A 19,268-nucleotide genomic window follows, 5' to 3' on the forward strand; every position below is an offset into this window, starting at 1 on the left:
AAAGGCTGCTCTAGGGGGTCCCTCTCAGCTCTGTGATTACAGACACTGCAGAAGCAGTGGGGTGAGGGAAACTTGGGTGTCTGAACTTGTTGCTTTAATATCGGATATGGATGCTGAGATTGCTCCTTGGTTATCCCAGGTTGTGGTTTAAGTCCCGAATAATAAACCAGAATTAATTTGGGGTGTTTTGCTGGACTCTCCACAGGATCTCCAAATGACTGTCACTTCCTCTTCATGTTAAATTGGGCGCCACGGGGAGATTTTAACCGACATTTAAGACCTGATCTTCCGAGTGCCTCTCTTGACAAGCTTTGCTGTGGGGAAACCTCTGCGCAGATCTCTGTACCCTGCTCTCAAAGAAGTCAACATGAAATGAGGCCTTTAATCAAAAGAGCTCCTTACCTCCCATGCTATTACTAATTCATGCCTTCTTCCACTTCTGCCACTTACATTAGCAGGAGCTGTCTTTGGAACTGTGAACAAAAGAGAGAGGGGGGGAGAAGGGGGAAAATTGAGAACAAGCTAGTTTGTGAAGTCACCCCCCCCCTTGTCAAGAAGATGAGGCATCCTGGGCAAATCAGGTAAAGAAAAAAAAATCAAATAAAGGAAGATGCTGCTCTCTCTGTTTGGATTCTATTTCAAGTAGAAACCCAATTATCCTGATGCACTGTGCCAGGAAGATTTTGGGCATCACCTGGAAGGACAGGGTCTCAAGCCTACATTCCCAGCATGTTTGCATTCCTTTCTCAGTGACGTCTATGCTTGGTCATGACCACAGAATGGGAAATCAGTATAAAGTAATCAGCACATAAGCGGCACATGAAACACTAAAAAAACCATTCTACATTTTAAATCTTATATTAATAATCCAAAAATTGAGAGAGCTATTGTCAGGGAACTGCCATCGGAGCGCAGGGTGGTGGAGAGGCTCTCAGATGCTGGGAGACCCTCGGATGCTAAGGAGGGAACCAGCAGGGGGAGAGGGAGAGTTTCCGCTGAAGAAGGAGGTGAGGAGGAGACAATGTTGGAGGTGAGGCACAGAGACGCTTCAAGCGAGACCAGTGGTGAGAGCTCGGGGCCTCCCCTTGGGACGCCCACTCTGCGCAGAAAGCTGTCGCGCAGAGAATCAAGGAGGAGACTTTCTGTCAAAGAACTTTTATGTTGGAAGAAATTCAGGAAATGCCCACTGACGGATTCTGCCAGTGATTAAGGCAGCCACGCACTCATGGCTGTCCGGCTAGAGAGAGTTTAAAACTAATCACAACACTGGGAGCGTTTTAGCGCTTACGCACAAGCAACCCCTTATGCCATTACAGCTAGGTACAAGATCTACTACAGAAGGCACAAACAGAAAACTCATTTAAATTGTGTCCAAAAGGAAGATACAGTCTTTAAATGTTCCTTTAGCCAGGCTCCTATGGATATCAACAAAGGCAAGTTGGATCAAACTGAGTGTCGGTGATGTTACGCGCAAGGGTTAAATATCGACGAGGATAAGGATAATAATACTAGCAGTGCAAAACAAATGAACAATTAAGCAGAAAAAAACGCATAGAAGAATAAAAATACGATTCAATAATATCTATGTGAATTTTTTGCTTTAAGTCTCTGCTTCCCACCCCAAATTTCCTGCCATTTGGACAACATAAGAGTTATTCATTGAGTACAACTCCCATCATTCCTCAGTCTTGGCAGTACCGGCTAAAGCTGATAAGAACATGAGAAGAGCTTTATAGATCAGGCTAATGGACCATGTAGTTCAGCATTGTAGCCCTACAGTGGCCAACCAGATGTCTGTGGGAAGCCCCAAAGTAGGGCCTCCCAGCGACTGACATTCAGGGGCCGACTGCCTCTGACAGCTTAGGTAGTACATGGTGAGAGTCCAGTAATATGTGGAGGGCCATAGGTTCCTTATCCCTGGTTTATAGAATAAAGGAACCAAGTCTTGGTTCAATTATTAGCTATCTCCTCCCGCATGAACCGATCCAACAATTACAACAGTCTTCAGAGACCCCACTCAGACCAACCCTATCTTCTGAGTTGAGGGACCTTCTCAGTGAAGGCACCTTCCCTCTGGAGTGTCCATCCTCTTCCAATTCACAACCAGCTTCTACTTTCAATGTCCTTTAGAAAAGAGCTGAAAATGCTACTCCCCACAACTTTGAGGGAGGTTTGCTATTGCAGCCTGCTCTGAATTTGCTGGTTATGTCCTGTTTTAACTTACAGTACTGATTTATTTTATTTGCTAGTTTAATAATAATAATTTTATTTTTTATTTATACCCCACCCTTCCCGGTTCAGAAAACCGGGCTCAGGGCAGCTAACAACAAATTTAAAACACTTAATTGATGCAACAAAAAGCCAGCATAAAATACAGTATAAAACGTGAATAACAATAAATTCAGAATTCAAAAATCAATTTAGGGGAAAAAAACCATCCAATAAACATTAGATGATCACCAGGGCTAGCTGGCTAAATTAGTTCTATTTGGGCCAGTGAGGAGACCAGGGGAGAATTAGCTGTGGGATCCCAGAGCGGGTAATCTTCATAAAAAGGGGAGGGGGAGGGAAGAAAGAGGATTAAAAGATCAGGCTAAGTTCAAGTTGAAAGCCAGGTGGAATAGCTCTGTCTTACAGACCCTGCGGAAGGAAGTTAAATCCTGCAGGGCTCTGGTCTCATGGGACAGAGCATTCCACCAGGCCAGAGCCATCACTGAGAAGGCCCTGGCCCTGGTGGAGGATAATCTGACTTCCTTAGGGCCCAGGACCTCTAAACTATGATTATTCATGGACCTTAAGGTCCTCTGCAGGGCATACCAGGAGAGTCTTTCATTGTTATTCTTATAAGAGTGCTTTCATTGTTATTCTTAGATAACTTGAGAACCCAAGCAATTGTGGGTCAGAATTCACATCTTCTTTTTTTAAGTAAATAAACAAAATGTTATGGGCTTGTTGGGGTCAGCTTCAGGGACATCAGTTGCCCACCCCTAATTTATATAATGGCACAAAGTGATGGCATCCTAAGGCATAGCTGTGCCATGTTCTGTCTTTTGCTGTTGTCATTATCATGCCATTCCTTTACTAGTCCTTTGGTAGATAATGGAGCTGCGGTAACACAATCTATTAAATCAGTTCTCGAAAGAATAGCCCCTCTCCTCAATGCCTGCAAGGCTTGTGCTTTATTTATTCATCTGTCATTGGGCTGATTTAGAGCACCGACGCCCTTTGAAGCATCTGAGCTGATGGCCTTGTTTGTTACTCGGCCGGAGATGAGCACCTTTCCAGAGGATCGTTGGTAATAGCCTGGTAGGCTGAAGCCCTCCTTAAATGAGTAAATGTTAAAAGAATAAACCTGTCCAAAGAATGAATCTCTGTCTGCCCTGAACTGTAAAATACAGAGACGTACAGGGAAACTCTCTGAAATGAATAAGCATTTTAAAAATAAATATGTCAAAGCAATATCCTCCCCCTCATTGCACCAAAGCAAAAAAGCAAAAAACCCCAGCAACTTGCAGTCAGAGAATGAATACTCTTAAATGAATAAATGTTCAATGAAGAAAACTATTAAAATGAGCCATTTCCCCCTGCTTGTCACTAGAACTGGGGTTGTTTATGGGCAGTTTCCTCTGGAAATTCACTTAATATTATGGAATATGTTTTTCTACCAAGATCTATTTGCCCATAAGCTATGTTTATTGCCACACAATCAGTACCTAGTTCCTAATCTAGATATTAATTATCAACAGCAATACACATACTGGCTAGTTTGGGTTTGATTGGCGGTTAGGCATTGGGTAAGCCTTTGTTTATTGGAGGGGAGGTTGTAGCCTCTGCTTGCCTCCCCTTGATAAGGGTATCCTGTTAAATGGATCTGGGTGTGTGTGGACCCTGTCCAAAGTCCAGATGTGGGCTAGGGCCATGCCATGACCCCAAAGGGAACCCCTCGGGGTGCCCCTATTTTACGTAAGTCATAGGGCTCCTCCTTCTGGTAGTTTACCCTTGGTTGGACTCCCTGCAGACAGGCAGGAGTCAAGATATACCTGGGCTTCACCCAATGCCTAAGTCAAACCTCTCACATCTGTAACCAATAAAGTTGTGGCCTGTTTTAGCCCATTAACCTAAATACTCATGTCTGTGTGTTTATTATGCACTCTACGTGGGGCTACCTTTGAAGGTGACCTGGAAACTACAACTAATCCAGAATGCGGCATCTAGACTGGTTACTGGGAGCGGCCGCCAAGACCATATAAAACCGGTCTTGAAAGACCTACGCTGGCTCCCAGTACATTTCAAAGTGTTGGTGCTGACTTTTAAAGCCCTAAACGGCCTCGGTCCAGTATACCTGAAGGAGCATCTCCACCTCTATCGTTCTGCCCAGAAACTGAGGTCCACCACCGAGGGCTTTCTGGCGGTTCCCTCGCTGCAAGAAGCCAAGTTACAGGGAACCAGGCAGAGGGCCTTCTCGGTAGTGGCACCTGCCCTGTGGAGCGCCCTCCCACCAGATGTCAAAGAGAAAAACAACTACTAAACTTTTAGAAGACATCTGAAGGCAGCCCTGTTTAGGGAAGCTTTTAATGTTTAACAGGTTATTGTATTTTAGTGTTTTGTTGGAAGCCGCCCAGAGTGGCTGGGGAAACCCAGCCAGATGGGCGGGGTATAAATAATAAATTATTATTATATTATTATTAATCCACAGGGAAGTACAGAACATGAAGACCCTAACCAGGGAGTTCTGTGAAAAGGGAGGTGAAAAGAATTGCTCTAGGAAACCTATGGCTACCCATCTGTTGTTGGACTACAACCCCCAACATCTCTGGCCATTGACCATGCCTGCTTGGGAGTTGGGAAGAGAACAGGCTGAATGTCCATCAAATCCAACATTTTGTTCTCACAGTGGCCAACCAGATGCCCATGGGAAGCCCCATAAACAGGACCTGAGTGCAACACAAACTCTCCTTACTTGTGATTACCAGCAATTCCTAGAGTGGAGAGCACAACTATATAATAATAAACTAAATCAGGGATGGGCAGCCATTTTCCTGTTGAGGGTAGCAATCCCTCAGAGTAATCTGTCAAGGGCTGCATGATGACTATGGGCAGCACCAAACACAGTGATGGGCAAGACCAAAGCCCAAAGCAATCAGGGCCACCATCTCCCTCTCCCTCCCTCCCTCCCTCTCCCTCTCCCTCTCTCCCACCCCTTTCTCTCTTTCTTCCTCTGCACCCATTAGGTTGCCTGAGGAGAAAGAGATCACTCTTGTGAGCTGATTGATTGCACAAGGCTTTTGAAATTAGAGTGAGGGCAACTTAAAATTAGGCGGATTGTCACAGGTTGCCCATTCCTGAAATGAATTGGCTTCATTTAAACAAAGCTCCAAAAGATACTGCCTGAGGCAGAATTGTCTAATGCTGGGGCTGCCTCTGGCTGCTTCAAGGTGAAGATCAACTTGCTGTTGCCTGTTCTTCCTGTATATTGGTAAATACTCAGATATTTCTGAAGAACTTCAAGTCCCAGTATTCCCTATACACTTGAAAAATGACACTGTACAGCTGTTTTGTAGCTTCACGCTGCCTTGGGAATGAGAAACATGAAACTACAGTTTGAAGCTTCAAAAATGAGCTCCCAAGTTCCTCCTTCCACTTCTGTGCTATGATTGCTTCCCTGACTTCCTGGTTCATGCAAACCACAGTTTGCTGTTACTTCCAAATCAGCAAACTATGGTTTGCACTTGTCAGTTAATCAGCATCCGGATGTGTGCCTCAAATATATTCGGATCTCAATATTTGTCACAAGGACCACTTCCAGCTATTCATATACAGTGGTACCTCGGGTTAAGTACTTAATTCGTTCCGGAGGTCCGTTCTTAACCTGAAACTGTTCTTAACCTGAAGCACCACTTTAGCTAATGGGGCCTCCTGCTGCCGCCGCATCACTGGAGCACGATTTCTGTTCTCATCCTGAAGCAAAGTTCTTAACCCGAGGTACTATTTCTGGGTTAGCGGAGGCTGTAACCTGAAGTGTATGCAACCTGAAGCATATGTAACTCGAAGTACCACTTTAATTTTTCCCTATTAAAGAAGGCTTTAAATACTCACACATTTCAAGCCACCTTTTCTTAAAAGGATAGTTTCATGCTGATGATGCTAGTGCTGAAGCAGTTATAAGCTATTTGTGTTGATTGTACCATTTTCCTGCTGGGCTTGAATTAATTCCACCATTGTAATATGGTAGGTTATGCCGAAATTGAGCATTTATTATATTCAGTATGTTGGTAGCCGCCTTTTACAATGTACAGTTGTACCTCGGGTTACATACGCTTCAGGTTACAGACTCCGCTAACCCAGAAATAGTGCTTCAGGCTAAGAACTTTGCTTCAGGATGAGAACAGAAATTGTGCTCCGGCAGTGAGGCAGCAGCAGGAGGCCCCATTAGCTAAAGTGGTGCTTCAGGTTAAGAACAGTTTCAGGTTAAGTACGGACCTCCGGAACGAATTAAGTACTTAACCCGAGGTACCACTGTATATCTACATACAGAAGCATGTATATTAATATAAAAAGTGATTTCTCAGGCAGGCATTAGCGTGTACCTCTGTGTACCTCTCTTGTTTTGCTCAAGGTCACACATTATTAGGCCTTCCTTATGTATCAGAATTTGAAAAAATCACTCTCCTTTTTCTTGGCTGCATACAGATTTAAGAACTGGACAGCGCCAGTCTGATTATGTGTTCTAGACCACGCTTTGCTAGTGGCATACTGTGTGACCTTGGTCAAGTCACTTTTGCCCCCGTTGCCCATGCTATCCTGCCGTCTGTCTTGGTAATTTATTGCCTTAAAGTTATTATTGTCTCTTAATTGTCAATATGGCTCTTATCATAATTAAGATCAGACAGGACCCTGGAGCAAAGGGCGCAGGATACAGCGGGTGAGATTAATCTAGAGAGAAAGGAGGACAAATGTGGAACATCTTTGCTAAGAAAAGATACATTGTGGTGGGCGGCACTCGGGGAAGAGGAACAGAAGCTGAAGGGGCTCCGCCAACTTATAGGCAAGTGAAGGAATGGACAAATTATCTAGCACTCTGCAAGTGTTGACTGGACAGCAAGTTGATGCTGGAAGCCTGTTGAAGCATTCAACTACCTACATCCTTCGACACCTTGCAGGAGCAACAGAAAACCAAGGTACTCAAATGCAAAAGCCCACTATGGACAGGCCCCGTCCCCAAGTTGGAGGCACACTGGAATCTCTCTCTCTCTCTCTCTCTCTCTCTCTCTCTCTCTCTCTCTCACACACACACACACACAAGTCAACACACTTAGGTCCATCCATCCCTAGCTGGATGGTGTCATCAGTTCGGGTTGTGTAAGTTTCTTGCTTTTAAAGTCTTAAATTCAGTTCCCCACAGTTCAGGTTATTTGTTTGAATCCTCACAAAAATTCATTGGTGTTTTGGTTCAAATTAATCTTAACGAGTACATCTTTGTGTGCCATTTTGAGTCACGTGCATTTTCTTTGCCAGCAGTTTTCCGGAAAAGAATGCAGGTTGGTAAATTATTTCTAGGAACCACTCTATTCACGTGACTGTCATTTGCTTTAAACTGTTCTTAATATTGACTTTTAACTGGTTGTAATCCACTCAGGGATCTGATGGTGAAGGGCACATAATAAAGAAATGAAATAGAAATAGAAACAGAAATAATAATAATAATAATAATACACATGGGATTCTATCCAAAGGAGCACTACGTGTCTTCTTCCATCAGAGCAATTCCTTGCACAATGGCATGTTCTTCCTCTCATCTGCCCCGCACCCTCCCAAATTAGAAGCTTTCTTGTTAAAATTCAAACAAAATCATTTTTTCCCTCCACCTGGCATCACAAGTCTGAAAACATCCACAGAGGTATGTGTCCTAAGGGGGAATAGCTAGCAGTAGCCAGGTGCCTGAAAAGTGGAAGTTTATTTATGTGTGCGCACCTGTGTGCATGATGCTATGTGTTGCGTTGTGGTTAAAGCCCCTTTTCTTCATGGTGCTTGATCTCAGTTAAGAAAACAGGAATGTCAAGAGCTTGACAAAGCTTTCCTGATGAATGGACTAAAGCGTCCCGGCGATTCAGCAGACTGTTGAATTTCTTTGTTGTCATCATTTCCTTTTCCTTTATATCTTATTTATTTATTTATTTCCTTTTCGCTTTGCGGTACACATCGGAGAAGCCGACAAATGTTAAACGAAAACCCTTTCATGGTATGAAAGGGCACCGCTGAAGTTCACACCCTCCTAGGCAGACGTTTCCCATCTCATCTCTTCTGGAATTAGATGTGAAAATGTGTCACTTCTTTCCAAAGGACTTGGTCCAACATATCTGAACAAGTGGAAAACAGCAGGGAGTGGGGGTGTGTGTGTGTGTGAAGATTACAGAATCTAGTTCATATATCACGCATTGCATCGTAGGGAGCTTGAAATGCGATTCCTATGCGTTGCCACTATCTGAACACATTTCCCCCTTTCCCTCCCTTTTAATGCAATGCAAACACTGCTTTCCTGAAGTACATTTAATTTCAATTTTAAATGACAAGTTTGCATCATAGGGGCTTTTGCCTCATCTTCCACTAAGGCCATGCTACCAAGTATTACTTCGTAGGCCAGCGGCAGCCAATATGGTGCCCTTCAGATATTTCTGACCACAATTCTCATCAACCTCAGTCAACATGGCCAATGGATGCTGGGAGCTGTAGGACAATAGCATCTGCAGGGCACTATGTTGGCTTGTTGTTGACTTCCGTCTGCCTCAAGAGACAATGGAGTGTGCTTCTCGGGGTGAAGTCAAATCACTGCATTAGCAGCACCAAACTGACCTCCCCAGGACACAAGACTGGGTAGTGTGTATAGAGGTCCCAATGTGGTCCAAAGGAAAACAGAGCAATATGTTTGGCAACAGCTAGGCTGCAGGAGTTGCCCAAAGGAGGCATACAAGGCACCATCCAACCATCTTAGGGACTCCATTCTAGATTTGCATAGAGCTTTCTTCTCCTGAAGATATCCCATAAGGCAGTGGAGGTTTAGGGTCAGAATTTTCCTTCTCCTAGATGAGCTACCTTCTCAGGTTGACGAGCCCCATCTGCCTCTCATTTCCACAACATGGGCAGAAGCCTCCTTCTTGACCATTGGACCCACTATTGGTCAATCCTCCAGAGTCTGTTTTGGCATGCAGGGGAAATCCCTAACTCACCAAGGGTTTGAGACCCATTGGATACCCTCACCTGGTTTAGCCAGCTAGTCAAAGCCATTTCCCGGGGTGCAGCCTCTGTCGGATGCTGACAGCTTCTAGGAGCCACAGGTGAGAGCTGAGTGCAGGGTGGGGACCAAAGATGGACAAACTACCCCAGAAGGAGCATGACGTGTCCTGCAGCAGAGGTACTACCATGCTGGCTACCTCTTGTTATCAGTTCCATTTCTCTCTGGACTCCATTTGCATATTTTAAGTGACTCTACAAACACCTCTGTCCCAAACAATTCAGAGGTTCCTTTATAGGAGGGTTTGCTCAGTTGACTCTGAATAACTTTAAATTCCAGAGTGGGGACAGCTGATTTTGGTTTGGAAACAGGGCCCTGTTGCAATGTATGTCAGTCTCTCAACAGCCCCTGCAAAAAAATGTCAGAATTATTATTTCCATATTGCTGATGAGGAGAGCTGAGAGGTTGGGAGAAGACTGAATTGCCGGAAGTCCCGCAAAGAGAGTTCATATGAAACAAACGAATGCCCGCCTGTGCTGCAACAGTCCTTCAAGAGAACAGAAACCTCCACAAGCCAAACACACAGATATATCTCAATCCAGCCACAGGCAACTTCAGCGCAAATGAGTTCTTTTTGTTGTGGGGTTCAATCAGAAAAATGCCTTTAGAAATTTCTAGCACAGCTTAAGACCAATACCTGGTCAGCTTGAGTTAAACCCTTATCTAAATTAGCAGCCTGTTTTTGTTTGATTGTATTTTCAGAACAGTCCAAGTTCGGATTAAACTGGAAGAATAATCTTGATGTTGAGATAGGGCTTTTGGGGTGGGTCTGCCCCGATCATCTTCTGCATTGCAAAATGAGACGTGTCCACATTTTCAAAATAGGTGGGAAAAAAATTAAAACCGCCCTCATCCAGATAAAGAACAAACAAAAACAAGCTGGTTTGAAGCAGCTCATTATTCCACCATTTTATTCCTTGGAAGATCTAATTTTGAATCAGGCTTTCTCTTTGCCCTCCTTAATTCCTGCACATATGCGGCTACTGATAAATGTCACCAGCTTATTAGCTCATGGAATCCAGTGTGCATGCATGATTAGCAGGGTAAACTCTGATTCTACTCAATTTCGACTCTTACTTCCCCATGAATAGATAATGTAATTGATGCCGTGCCCCAAGGCTTCAAATGCCCAACTGCTTTAGCGGGATGTCTTGCATGTTTAAATTCATGTTCCGGGCTCTTTTTCTAACTTCGTAGACCTGTAAAATATGCATGTGAGCCAGAAGCGATGGAGTCAGAGCTGCCTTCACCCAAAGAGGGGATAGGAGTTTGTAAAAGTTACGATGATGTGATGATGAATTAATAATAGTAATAAAAATAATTTGGAAAAGTAACATAATACTAATAGCAGCAATGAAACTGGCTGTTTTATTGATCTGGCTTTAAAAACAACAACCCAGCTTGTTTAGCATGCTCTTTATATTTTATAGGGCTGCTTTATGTTATATTTTATCTTATTTGTTGGTAGCCGCCACAGACATCATTGTGTGAAATGGTAAGATATTAAGGAAGCAAGATCTGCTAGGTTGAGCAGGTTAGGATCTAGTGGATCTCCAGCAGAGCTACAAGGCTCCCGGGAGAACCAGGCTATGGAGGCTTAACTGCCTAACCCTTGGCTCAGCTGCATTGTGGTTCAGCTGGGACCTAGCCAGCTGATTCAAGCCCAGGGGATCTTATGCTAGTATAAGCCATAAGAAAGAGATGTTCAGGGGCAGGACCAGAGAGTAGGGACTTAGGCTGGATACTAAGCCTGTTCCATAGTCCCCAATGTTTTGGAAGGGAAAATTGGGGCACCCTGCACCATCCTGCCACCCCGTTGTGATGACATCACATTACATCACGGATGCAGTTGGGCACTCATAACCCTGGGGCCCAAGTCAGTGCCATTGTAGTTTGGCAACACATGGAGGGCAAAAGGTTCCCCACATCTGGTATATTTGGACTGTCAGAGATTCTCCCAGGCCTCAGAGAGAGAGCGTGCGAGAGAGTTATTTCCATCACCGGAAACATGATCCTAGGGCATTCTGCATGCAAGGTTTTGTGCTGTACTGGTGAAAATTAGTTTTTCTTTTTTCCCAGAAATAGAAAGAAGATAAAGTCCCAACCAGAGAAGAATGGCAGACTAAGTTGATGGATTATGCTGAAATGGCAAAAATGACCAGAAGAATCAGAAATCAGGATCATAGAATCATAGACTTGGAAGGGACCACAAGGGCCATCGAGTCCAACCCCCTGCCAAGCAGGAAACACCATCAGAGCACTCCTGACATGTGGTTGTCAAGCCTCTGCTTAAAGACCAAGATTTTAATAAGTAATGGGGAAAATTTATAATTTATCTTAAAAATCATTGTAAACAGTTAAAATTGTTAGTAGGAATGGAATAACACTTGTAGTTCAATGGTGAATTTTGGATATAATGGAGATGTAAAAGGTTTGGATTATTATAAAAGATGCAGGAGGAAATGACTAACAATAGGACCCATAAAGGGGAGGAGGGGAGGTCCAGGAGATTCTTTGGAATCTTGTTTTTGTGACATATGTTGGATATATGATTGTAAAACTTTAATTTGAAAAACCAAATAAATAAATTTATAACGAAGATAAAAATGAAAATGAGTTTTCTTTTAAAAAACAAACATTTTAAGTGGACAGTTTCAGGCTCTGTCTAGGCCTGAGCTTTGCCCCTTAATTTGCTCCATACCACACAGCTTTACTGTCAGGCTCCACCACAGAATCTATTCTGTATTCCCCTCTTCAGGCCCTGCTCAAATATTCCAATTTTCTTTTTCAGTAGTTGGCAACTGTAACTATTGGCTATGGGGGAACTGTAGCTGTTATCAGACTGCTTCTAATAACTGTATTATTTCTTGTTTACAACTCATCGTGAAAAGCCCAGTGCAGAAAACTTAAGACTGGAGAATTAACAACCTCAAGAATTATCTCTAGACACTAGTCCATCCAGACCCAGGATTCTTCAGGCTCCTGATGAGATTATTCTGGGATCTCTATCCATATATTATCTGTCTATCCTCCTTGCTTTGGGGAAGGGCCATAGCTCAGCAGCTGACCATTTGTTTCGCATGCAGAATGCCCAGCATCTACAGGTAGGGATGGCAATGTGCTCCAGCTGAAATTCTGCAGAACCACAGCAGGTCAGTGTAGACAGTATGGGAAGAGGTGGCTGGCAGGTGTGGATGTGGTGGCAGAGCCAAAATGATGCTCCTGCTGCCACTCTTGCACCATGCTGACCTCCCCACTCCCTCACCCTTTCCTTCCTGGCAAGTGGCAGTGACATGAGGGGTTGGGAAGACAGGAGAGCAACGCAGCCCTACCCATGATATCCACTGCCAAGAATGGCTTCTTCACACGTTTATAGGGGATCCTTCGCAAAAATGTTCAGTGCTGACAGGCAAGATTTCCAAATGATGACTTTTGTGATGTTCCTTAGCAACAGGGATGTGGTTCTCTAGATGTTGTTGGACTACAGTTCCCAACATTGCTAATCATGGGCTATAAAGGGACTCATGAGATGGCAACGGGCTCCCCACCCCTGCTCTGCAATGCACATCTCATGGGGAGCGTTGTTGGCTGTGTTTTACAGGACATTTTGAGACCTGCTCTGTAATGATCTCTAGCAGACAAGCAAGCTCCCATAAGAAGTAAGTGGCTCTTCAGGAGTTTTTATGAAGGTTTATTTACAAAAGACACACCCAGAGCCCAGCATTTTGCCTGTTCACAATTATGTTTATTGGTCAGTCTGAAGTTTCGCTCCTCCCACAAGGATGCCGGACTCCTGCCTTTCCCTTCCTGCTCTTCTGTTGCCTTTTGATTTTATCCAAATGCATGGATTTGGGACTGAGAGGCTGACCTCCCCACTCCTCTCACTCAACCCAGACTCAGACCTCTGCTTATTTGCTGATTGCCTAGCAACACTCTAGCTGCCTTCCAACTCTTCCTCTCCTTGAGAGCTAATAGAGTCCTCTTCAAAAATGGGTGGTGGTGTCAAAGTGCCCTTTCTCGATTCTGACAGGCAGTTCTCATCAGCAGAATTGGTCCCTCATTAACTTAGTTCAATCTCTGATTCTAACTCATTCACTGTGCTCTGGGGGGCCACGTTCCTGACCTGGTCTATAGGCAGAAGAATATGGAACTGGTAGCATGGACTGTACCACTTCAAACTGCTGGTATGTTATGTACTGAGTTGAATAGGATCCAAAATGCAGCAGTCTGATTGGTCCTAGAACAATGCAGCAGTATGATTGGTCTGCAGGAGCCACCCAATCCAGCTCCAGATGGAAGTGAACCCACAACCTGATTGGCCTACAGGAGAATTCTGGAATTAGCCAATCACGTGCAGCCCACTGTGTAAATAATGTACATAAAGCAGATACTTTGGGGAAAGTTCCATTCCTCCTCACCACTAAAGAGCATGAAATCCACTCTCGACTCTGAGTATATTTCAGGGTGTGAAATATTTTTGTGTGTAAACCTGTTAAATAAATAAAGGTGTGTATGTGTGTGCCATTTTTGAACACTCTCCCATGTAATAAATCCTTTGTACATAAGCAAACGAACAAAGAAAAAAAATCTCACCAGGGAGCCTGGTTATAGCTTTGTTGTAGCCAGGCAAACAGGCGCCCTATGTGGCATAACATTTACTGGATTCATACTCCCTATGGAGCAACAAAGCATTATTCTAGATTAGTGATAGCCAATTTCTGTATTCCCAGCAGCAACTCTCTTCTCTAGATATCTGATACTGGAGTAGATTATTGAATATGTAGCTGATTCCTCTTTCGGTTCTTTTATAGTTGGGTATTTTGAGGCCCGTGTGGGGAAAATCTATGGTTTAATGATTTCCTGTTTGATTGTTATAATCCTCTGGTTGCTGTTTTCTCAAGTATGTCATGTACTTTTATTAAATTATTAATATTTTTTTTAAAGTATTGACCAGGCCGCTCTGAGGTGCACCGAGTGACAGGAGAGTGGCATATAAATGTGAGTAATGCTATCAATAATAATGATGGCTGTTATTACTAGTCTGGGGACTGAATTTCCCAAACTGAGCCTCTCGCGGATGGTCATCATAAAGTTGCTACCATCCACCAGTAATTAATTTGCAGTTACGGAGTGCTCAGCCATAGCTGAGCCTTTGCAAACAAAAATCCAAACCAGAAGCACAGCGTGAAAGCACAGAATATCCCTATTTTACTTTGACTATGTGCTGAGGAGTGTATGTTTATTATGAAGACGGAAGGAAAAGATAAGACGCCCTGACTGGTAAAACAACGGCTATCGGGTGGGTGAATGGGAGCTACCAAGGCAAATCACAGCAAACCTGTGTCATGAAAATTTCATAAGTCAAGGTGGTGTGGAAATTATGCACTTGCAGCCTAAAACACATCTGGCCCATTAAAACAGAGAATGCAGGATATGCGTTCGAAACGTAGAAGGAACATGGACCCAGGGATGCAGCCTATCACCTGAGATAAGCTGCCCTCTCTATATGTCCATGTCTGCTTTGATTTGTGCTGCCTGGCTAATCAGAGGAGCAGCCAGACTGTTTCTGTTTGACCGAGTGAGCCCATATGTCGTGGGGGAAACCATCTAAGTCATAACGTGGGTGGTAAAAGCTTTTCCAAACATGCATTTCTGAGAAGGCGCTCATGTATTTTTTATCTCGTTTTTCCTTCTTTCCCATTAGACTGTAATGGAGCAAAACGTGCAAGGAGCGGCTGTAGTCGAAAAGGAAAGAGGCAGAAGCTCTCTGTAACTGCCAGGTATCCCCAAAACCACACCAGCAGAACCGTTTCGGGTGCGAAAAACCAAACCTCATTTTTTTTACAGCATTTGTTGCCATGCTTGCTGGGGCTGTTGGGAGTTGTAGTTCAGTGACATCAGTGAGCTACTCCTGTGTTACAGCGACAGCTCTGGACTGGTCTTGAAGAGCCTTCACCCTGCTTGTGACATCTGCAAATAGCTTCGCAAAATATATGTGAGTCAGGTGACCGGCTTGCTTCAGAACTGGTGTAGCTCAGTGTTCTTTAACCTTCGGTCTCCTTGTTGCTGGACTACAGCTTCCACCAGTGACAGCCAGGTCAGGGATGCGGGAGCTATATATAGTCGAACACCAAGGCTGAAGAATTCTGGGGAGGTTCAGGAGATTTATAATTTCTTAACATATAAATCCTGCTCTCCATCCAGGGAGGGAGCAGGTTGGGAAAGTGCCATACCTCAGTGGCAGAGCATCTGGTTTGCATGCAGAGGGTTGTATCCTACTCAGAGTAGACCCATTGCAAGTTAGCAATGCTCATTAAATTCAGTGGATCTACTAGGAGTAGGACCAGCATTGAGTGTGTTACCAGAATTTTTATAAAGGTTGGGGGGCGTTGTTTCCAGTTAAATGGGACACTACACCCAGACCCTCCCCCAAACTGACACCATTCAATTTGTAAATCTCCATAAAACCGCCACAGTTTTGCTACTTTGTATCTTGTTCAAGGTTACATAGTATTCACCTTCCCTCGTGCAGCAAAACCTTCAAATACAGTGGTACCTTGGGTTAAGTACTTAATTCGTTCCAGAAGTCCGTTCTTAACCTGAAACTGTTCTTAACCTGAAGCACCACTTTAGCTAATGGGGCCTGCTGCTCCTGCCATGCCGCCAGAGCACAATTTCTGTTCTCATCCTGAGGTAAAGTTCTCAACCTGAATCACTATTTCTGGCTTAGAGGAATCTGTAACCTGAAGCGTATGTAACCTGAAGTGTATGTAACCCGAGGTACCACTGTATTCATATAAAATCAGCCCTACATCGGATCGACACCATTCCAACTTCATCTTACTCAGGGAAAAGATGGCTTCCAAAGGGGGGACTTGGGAAATGGGTAAAGATAGCCATAACCTCTGAAACCTGGGATCACGTACTCAGCAGCCTCTTGCACAAGAGATTATCACTGCCAAATGGGTGACAGATAGGTAGTCATCCTGTGGACAATAGCAGAACATTCAGAAATGGATTAGGTTCTCGGTCAGGACAAAGAAGTGTGATTACCTGACCAGGAAACCCAGGAACTTGTATTTCCTTTGTATCACTTGATGGGTGTGAGGTGGAGAGCAAGGCAAGGGAGAGATGGGGGCAAACCTGATGATCTGGTTTCTGCCAGAACCCCCCCCCCCCCATAATGTGACATAAAGTAAAGGTAAAGGGACCCCTGACCATTAAGTCCAGTCGTGACTGAGTCTGGGGTTGCGGCGCTCATCTCGCTTTACTGGCCGAGGAGCCGGCGTACAGCTTCCTGGTCATGTGGCCAGCATGACTAAGCTGCTTCTGGTGAACCAGAGCAGTGCACGGAAATGCTGTTTACCTTCCCGCTTGCTCTACTTGCTCTTTGACGTGCTTTTGAACTGCTAGGTTGGCAGGAGCAAGGACCGAGCAACGGGAGCTCACCCCGTCGCAGGGATTCGAATGCCGACCTTCTGATTGGCAAGTCCTAGGCTCTGTGGTTTAACCCACAGCGCCACCGTGTCCCTCCACAGTATGCATCGTGCTTCACTAAGTGTCAGGCTGGAGCCAGCAAGTGAAGAGCAGCAGCTGCCAGACGTGGACAGCAGCCCAGGAGACGAAGGGAGGTTTGTTATGGGACAGGGGTGAGTTCGCAGCCCAGAGAAACAGAGGACTTAGCAGACAATAGCTTGTCCGAGCCAATTTGCAAACCTCTCAGCATGCAAGAACGCAGAAGAGGAGGGGTACAAGAAAAGGGGAAATTGACATCACAGAAGCGCCGGAAGAGATTTGTTTTCACGCGTTGTTTCCGGAGGAAGAGGAAGAATGCTGAGGATTTAGCTGAGTCATCATCAGGGTAGCCATAAGTCACAGGGGCAGAGAGCTCCGGACAAGTGGCATGGTTTTTTTGGGGGGAATAAAACCAACTTTTAATTGACTGTATGTGCATGCGTCTTGCTGCCGCTACACTAAGGGTGTTATGGGTATAAGGGAAAATTTATAAAAGCTGGAGCCATCCTTTGCTCGAGGCTTCTTCCATGTGGTGGGTGGAAGTCCTGTTGCAACAGTCTTTTAAATAAAGTTCAGGCCTACAGGCTGCTGTTTTGCTCCTGGATTCTTGGCTGGTGTCTTTGTTTGACAATCCAAGGAAGCCCAAGGATTTTCCTATGAGAAATATTACCTAAGAGGTCCTAAGCAAAATCCCTGGCATTTCCAGGGAGAACCTGGGGTGTGGGTGGGGGACCCTGTCTTGAAATCCTGGATTGTTGCTGCTGGTCCGTGTAGGGAGTATTGCGCTAGATGGACCAGTGATCTGACTAGGCAACTTGCTATAGTCCCTTCCAGATCTGCTTTGTTTGAAGAGTAGAATAGACTCATGGGAACTTCAGAACCATTCTCCAGGATAGAAACACATGAAGCAAAAACCAGTGCAGCTAAATGAAAAACAAAAGCCCCAACATAATCAAGAACAGAAAAACATAAAGCAAGTTTCGAAAAATATAACCCAGAAAACAAGAATAGCATGACGGGGCGAGCAGCTTTTGCACAGGGAGCTCTCGACCACACGAAAGTAGTTTTCCGGGAGTTTCTACATGGCAGGCACATCGTAAAAACCAGCCTTGAGTGACTAACGCCTTGTTAATACGTCACACTGATAAGCAGGCAAGCCAGAATGTGCTGCATTTCAATGTATCAGGTGCATAATTGTCTAGGAACGAGAGCAAAGCTAATTGAATGAAACCAACTGTTAAAATCTAATATAAATTTATTAAAGCAACAACGTATTATTTGGAAGCCGCCAACGCATGAGCCAGTTTTTGAAGGAATACTCTGCAGGCTTACCTGCTAGGCCCACCTATGTTTTGGAGCCTCACAGTTCAGAAAACATTTCACACGTTACTTTCTGATTAAAATATCTGTGAGCCCTCAAAGCAACTCCCGCTATTGATCTCTTTACTCATGGCATATTGATTTTAAAAAGCTACAGTCCCATAATGCAACACAGGTACTGCAGTGGATAAGGAACGTTGGGGGTCTCGACAGAATCTGTAGCATTATAAACAGTAAAAGTAGCAGAACAAACCCCACGTGTGAGCACAGCCTATGTATCACAGTCATTTCAAAGTTCTTGTTTCCCATCAAAGCTCTTACCTGCTTCCTTGGTTCGGATCACTCTAGAGGGCGCGCTTGGATCTCCAGTCCCAATTTTGTTGGTTGCGACAACTCTGAATTCATATTCCACCCACGGGTTCAGCTCGACAGCCATGGCAGACTCCATGTCACCGCTGATGTTTTCTGGAACTACAAAGAGCAAGTTAAGGAGAGTGACTCATTAAAGCAGCACAATCCATAAACAACTTCTCCCAGTGTTGCTAAACTGAATTTGGGGGAACTGGCTGCTATCAGTAGGGCAACTGGGGGATGCTTGAAGAACCCAACAGTTGCAAATTCCTAAGCAAGGTGCCCTGGTTTTCACCTCTCAGACTAACCTGCAGCTCTAAAACTAATAGATTTCAAACTTTTTCAAATGTTGCATTGCAGCTCTTGTTAAAATGTGTAAAAAAATACAGATTTAAGTACTATTTTCAGATTTTTTTAAAAAAACATACATTTAAGAATGTCCTCTGAGATAAAATTAGTATTTAGATATTGACTTAAATGAAAGTTAGCTTTCTTTTGTGGGGTTTTTTTTGTTTAATATTTTTTACCAGCAACCAAAACACAAACAGTGAAACCCCCCAGGCGGCTGATACATTAGGTATACATAATCAATAATAGCATATTCAAATCAACCATATGTACAATTTTATATACGTTAACACTCCTTCATCCACAAGGTTTATTTAACTTTTAACATTTTAATTGCCCCAAATGTTCAAACCTACCCAAATAATTCAATATCTTCTCAAACCAATCCTCTTCTTTCTCACTGACCTTAAACCCTTTCATTTTGTGGGGGGTTGACCAAATTTAG

The 19,268-nt window shown here is 44.1% G+C and overlaps 1 protein-coding gene across 3 annotated transcripts in view; it reads right to left on the minus strand.

The window, feature by feature from the left end:
• The window catches only part of CNTN5 (contactin 5), a 650,966-nt gene that overhangs the window by 23,326 nt on the left and 608,372 nt on the right, over positions 1-19,268 (minus strand). For all 3 annotated transcript variants that reach the window (XM_081909603.1, XM_081909601.1, XM_081909602.1), the window contains 2 exons: positions 18,446-18,595; positions 403-473 (listed from right to left, as the gene is read on the minus strand). In XM_081909603.1, coding sequence (XP_081765729.1) covers positions 403-473; positions 18,446-18,595 — 221 coding nt within the window. The remainder of the gene's footprint in view (positions 1-402; positions 474-18,445; positions 18,596-19,268) is intronic.

Source organism: Podarcis melisellensis, assembly GCF_964234715.1.
Source record: "Podarcis melisellensis genome assembly, chromosome: 4".
NCBI lineage: Eukaryota > Metazoa > Chordata > Lepidosauria > Squamata > Lacertidae > Podarcis > Podarcis melisellensis.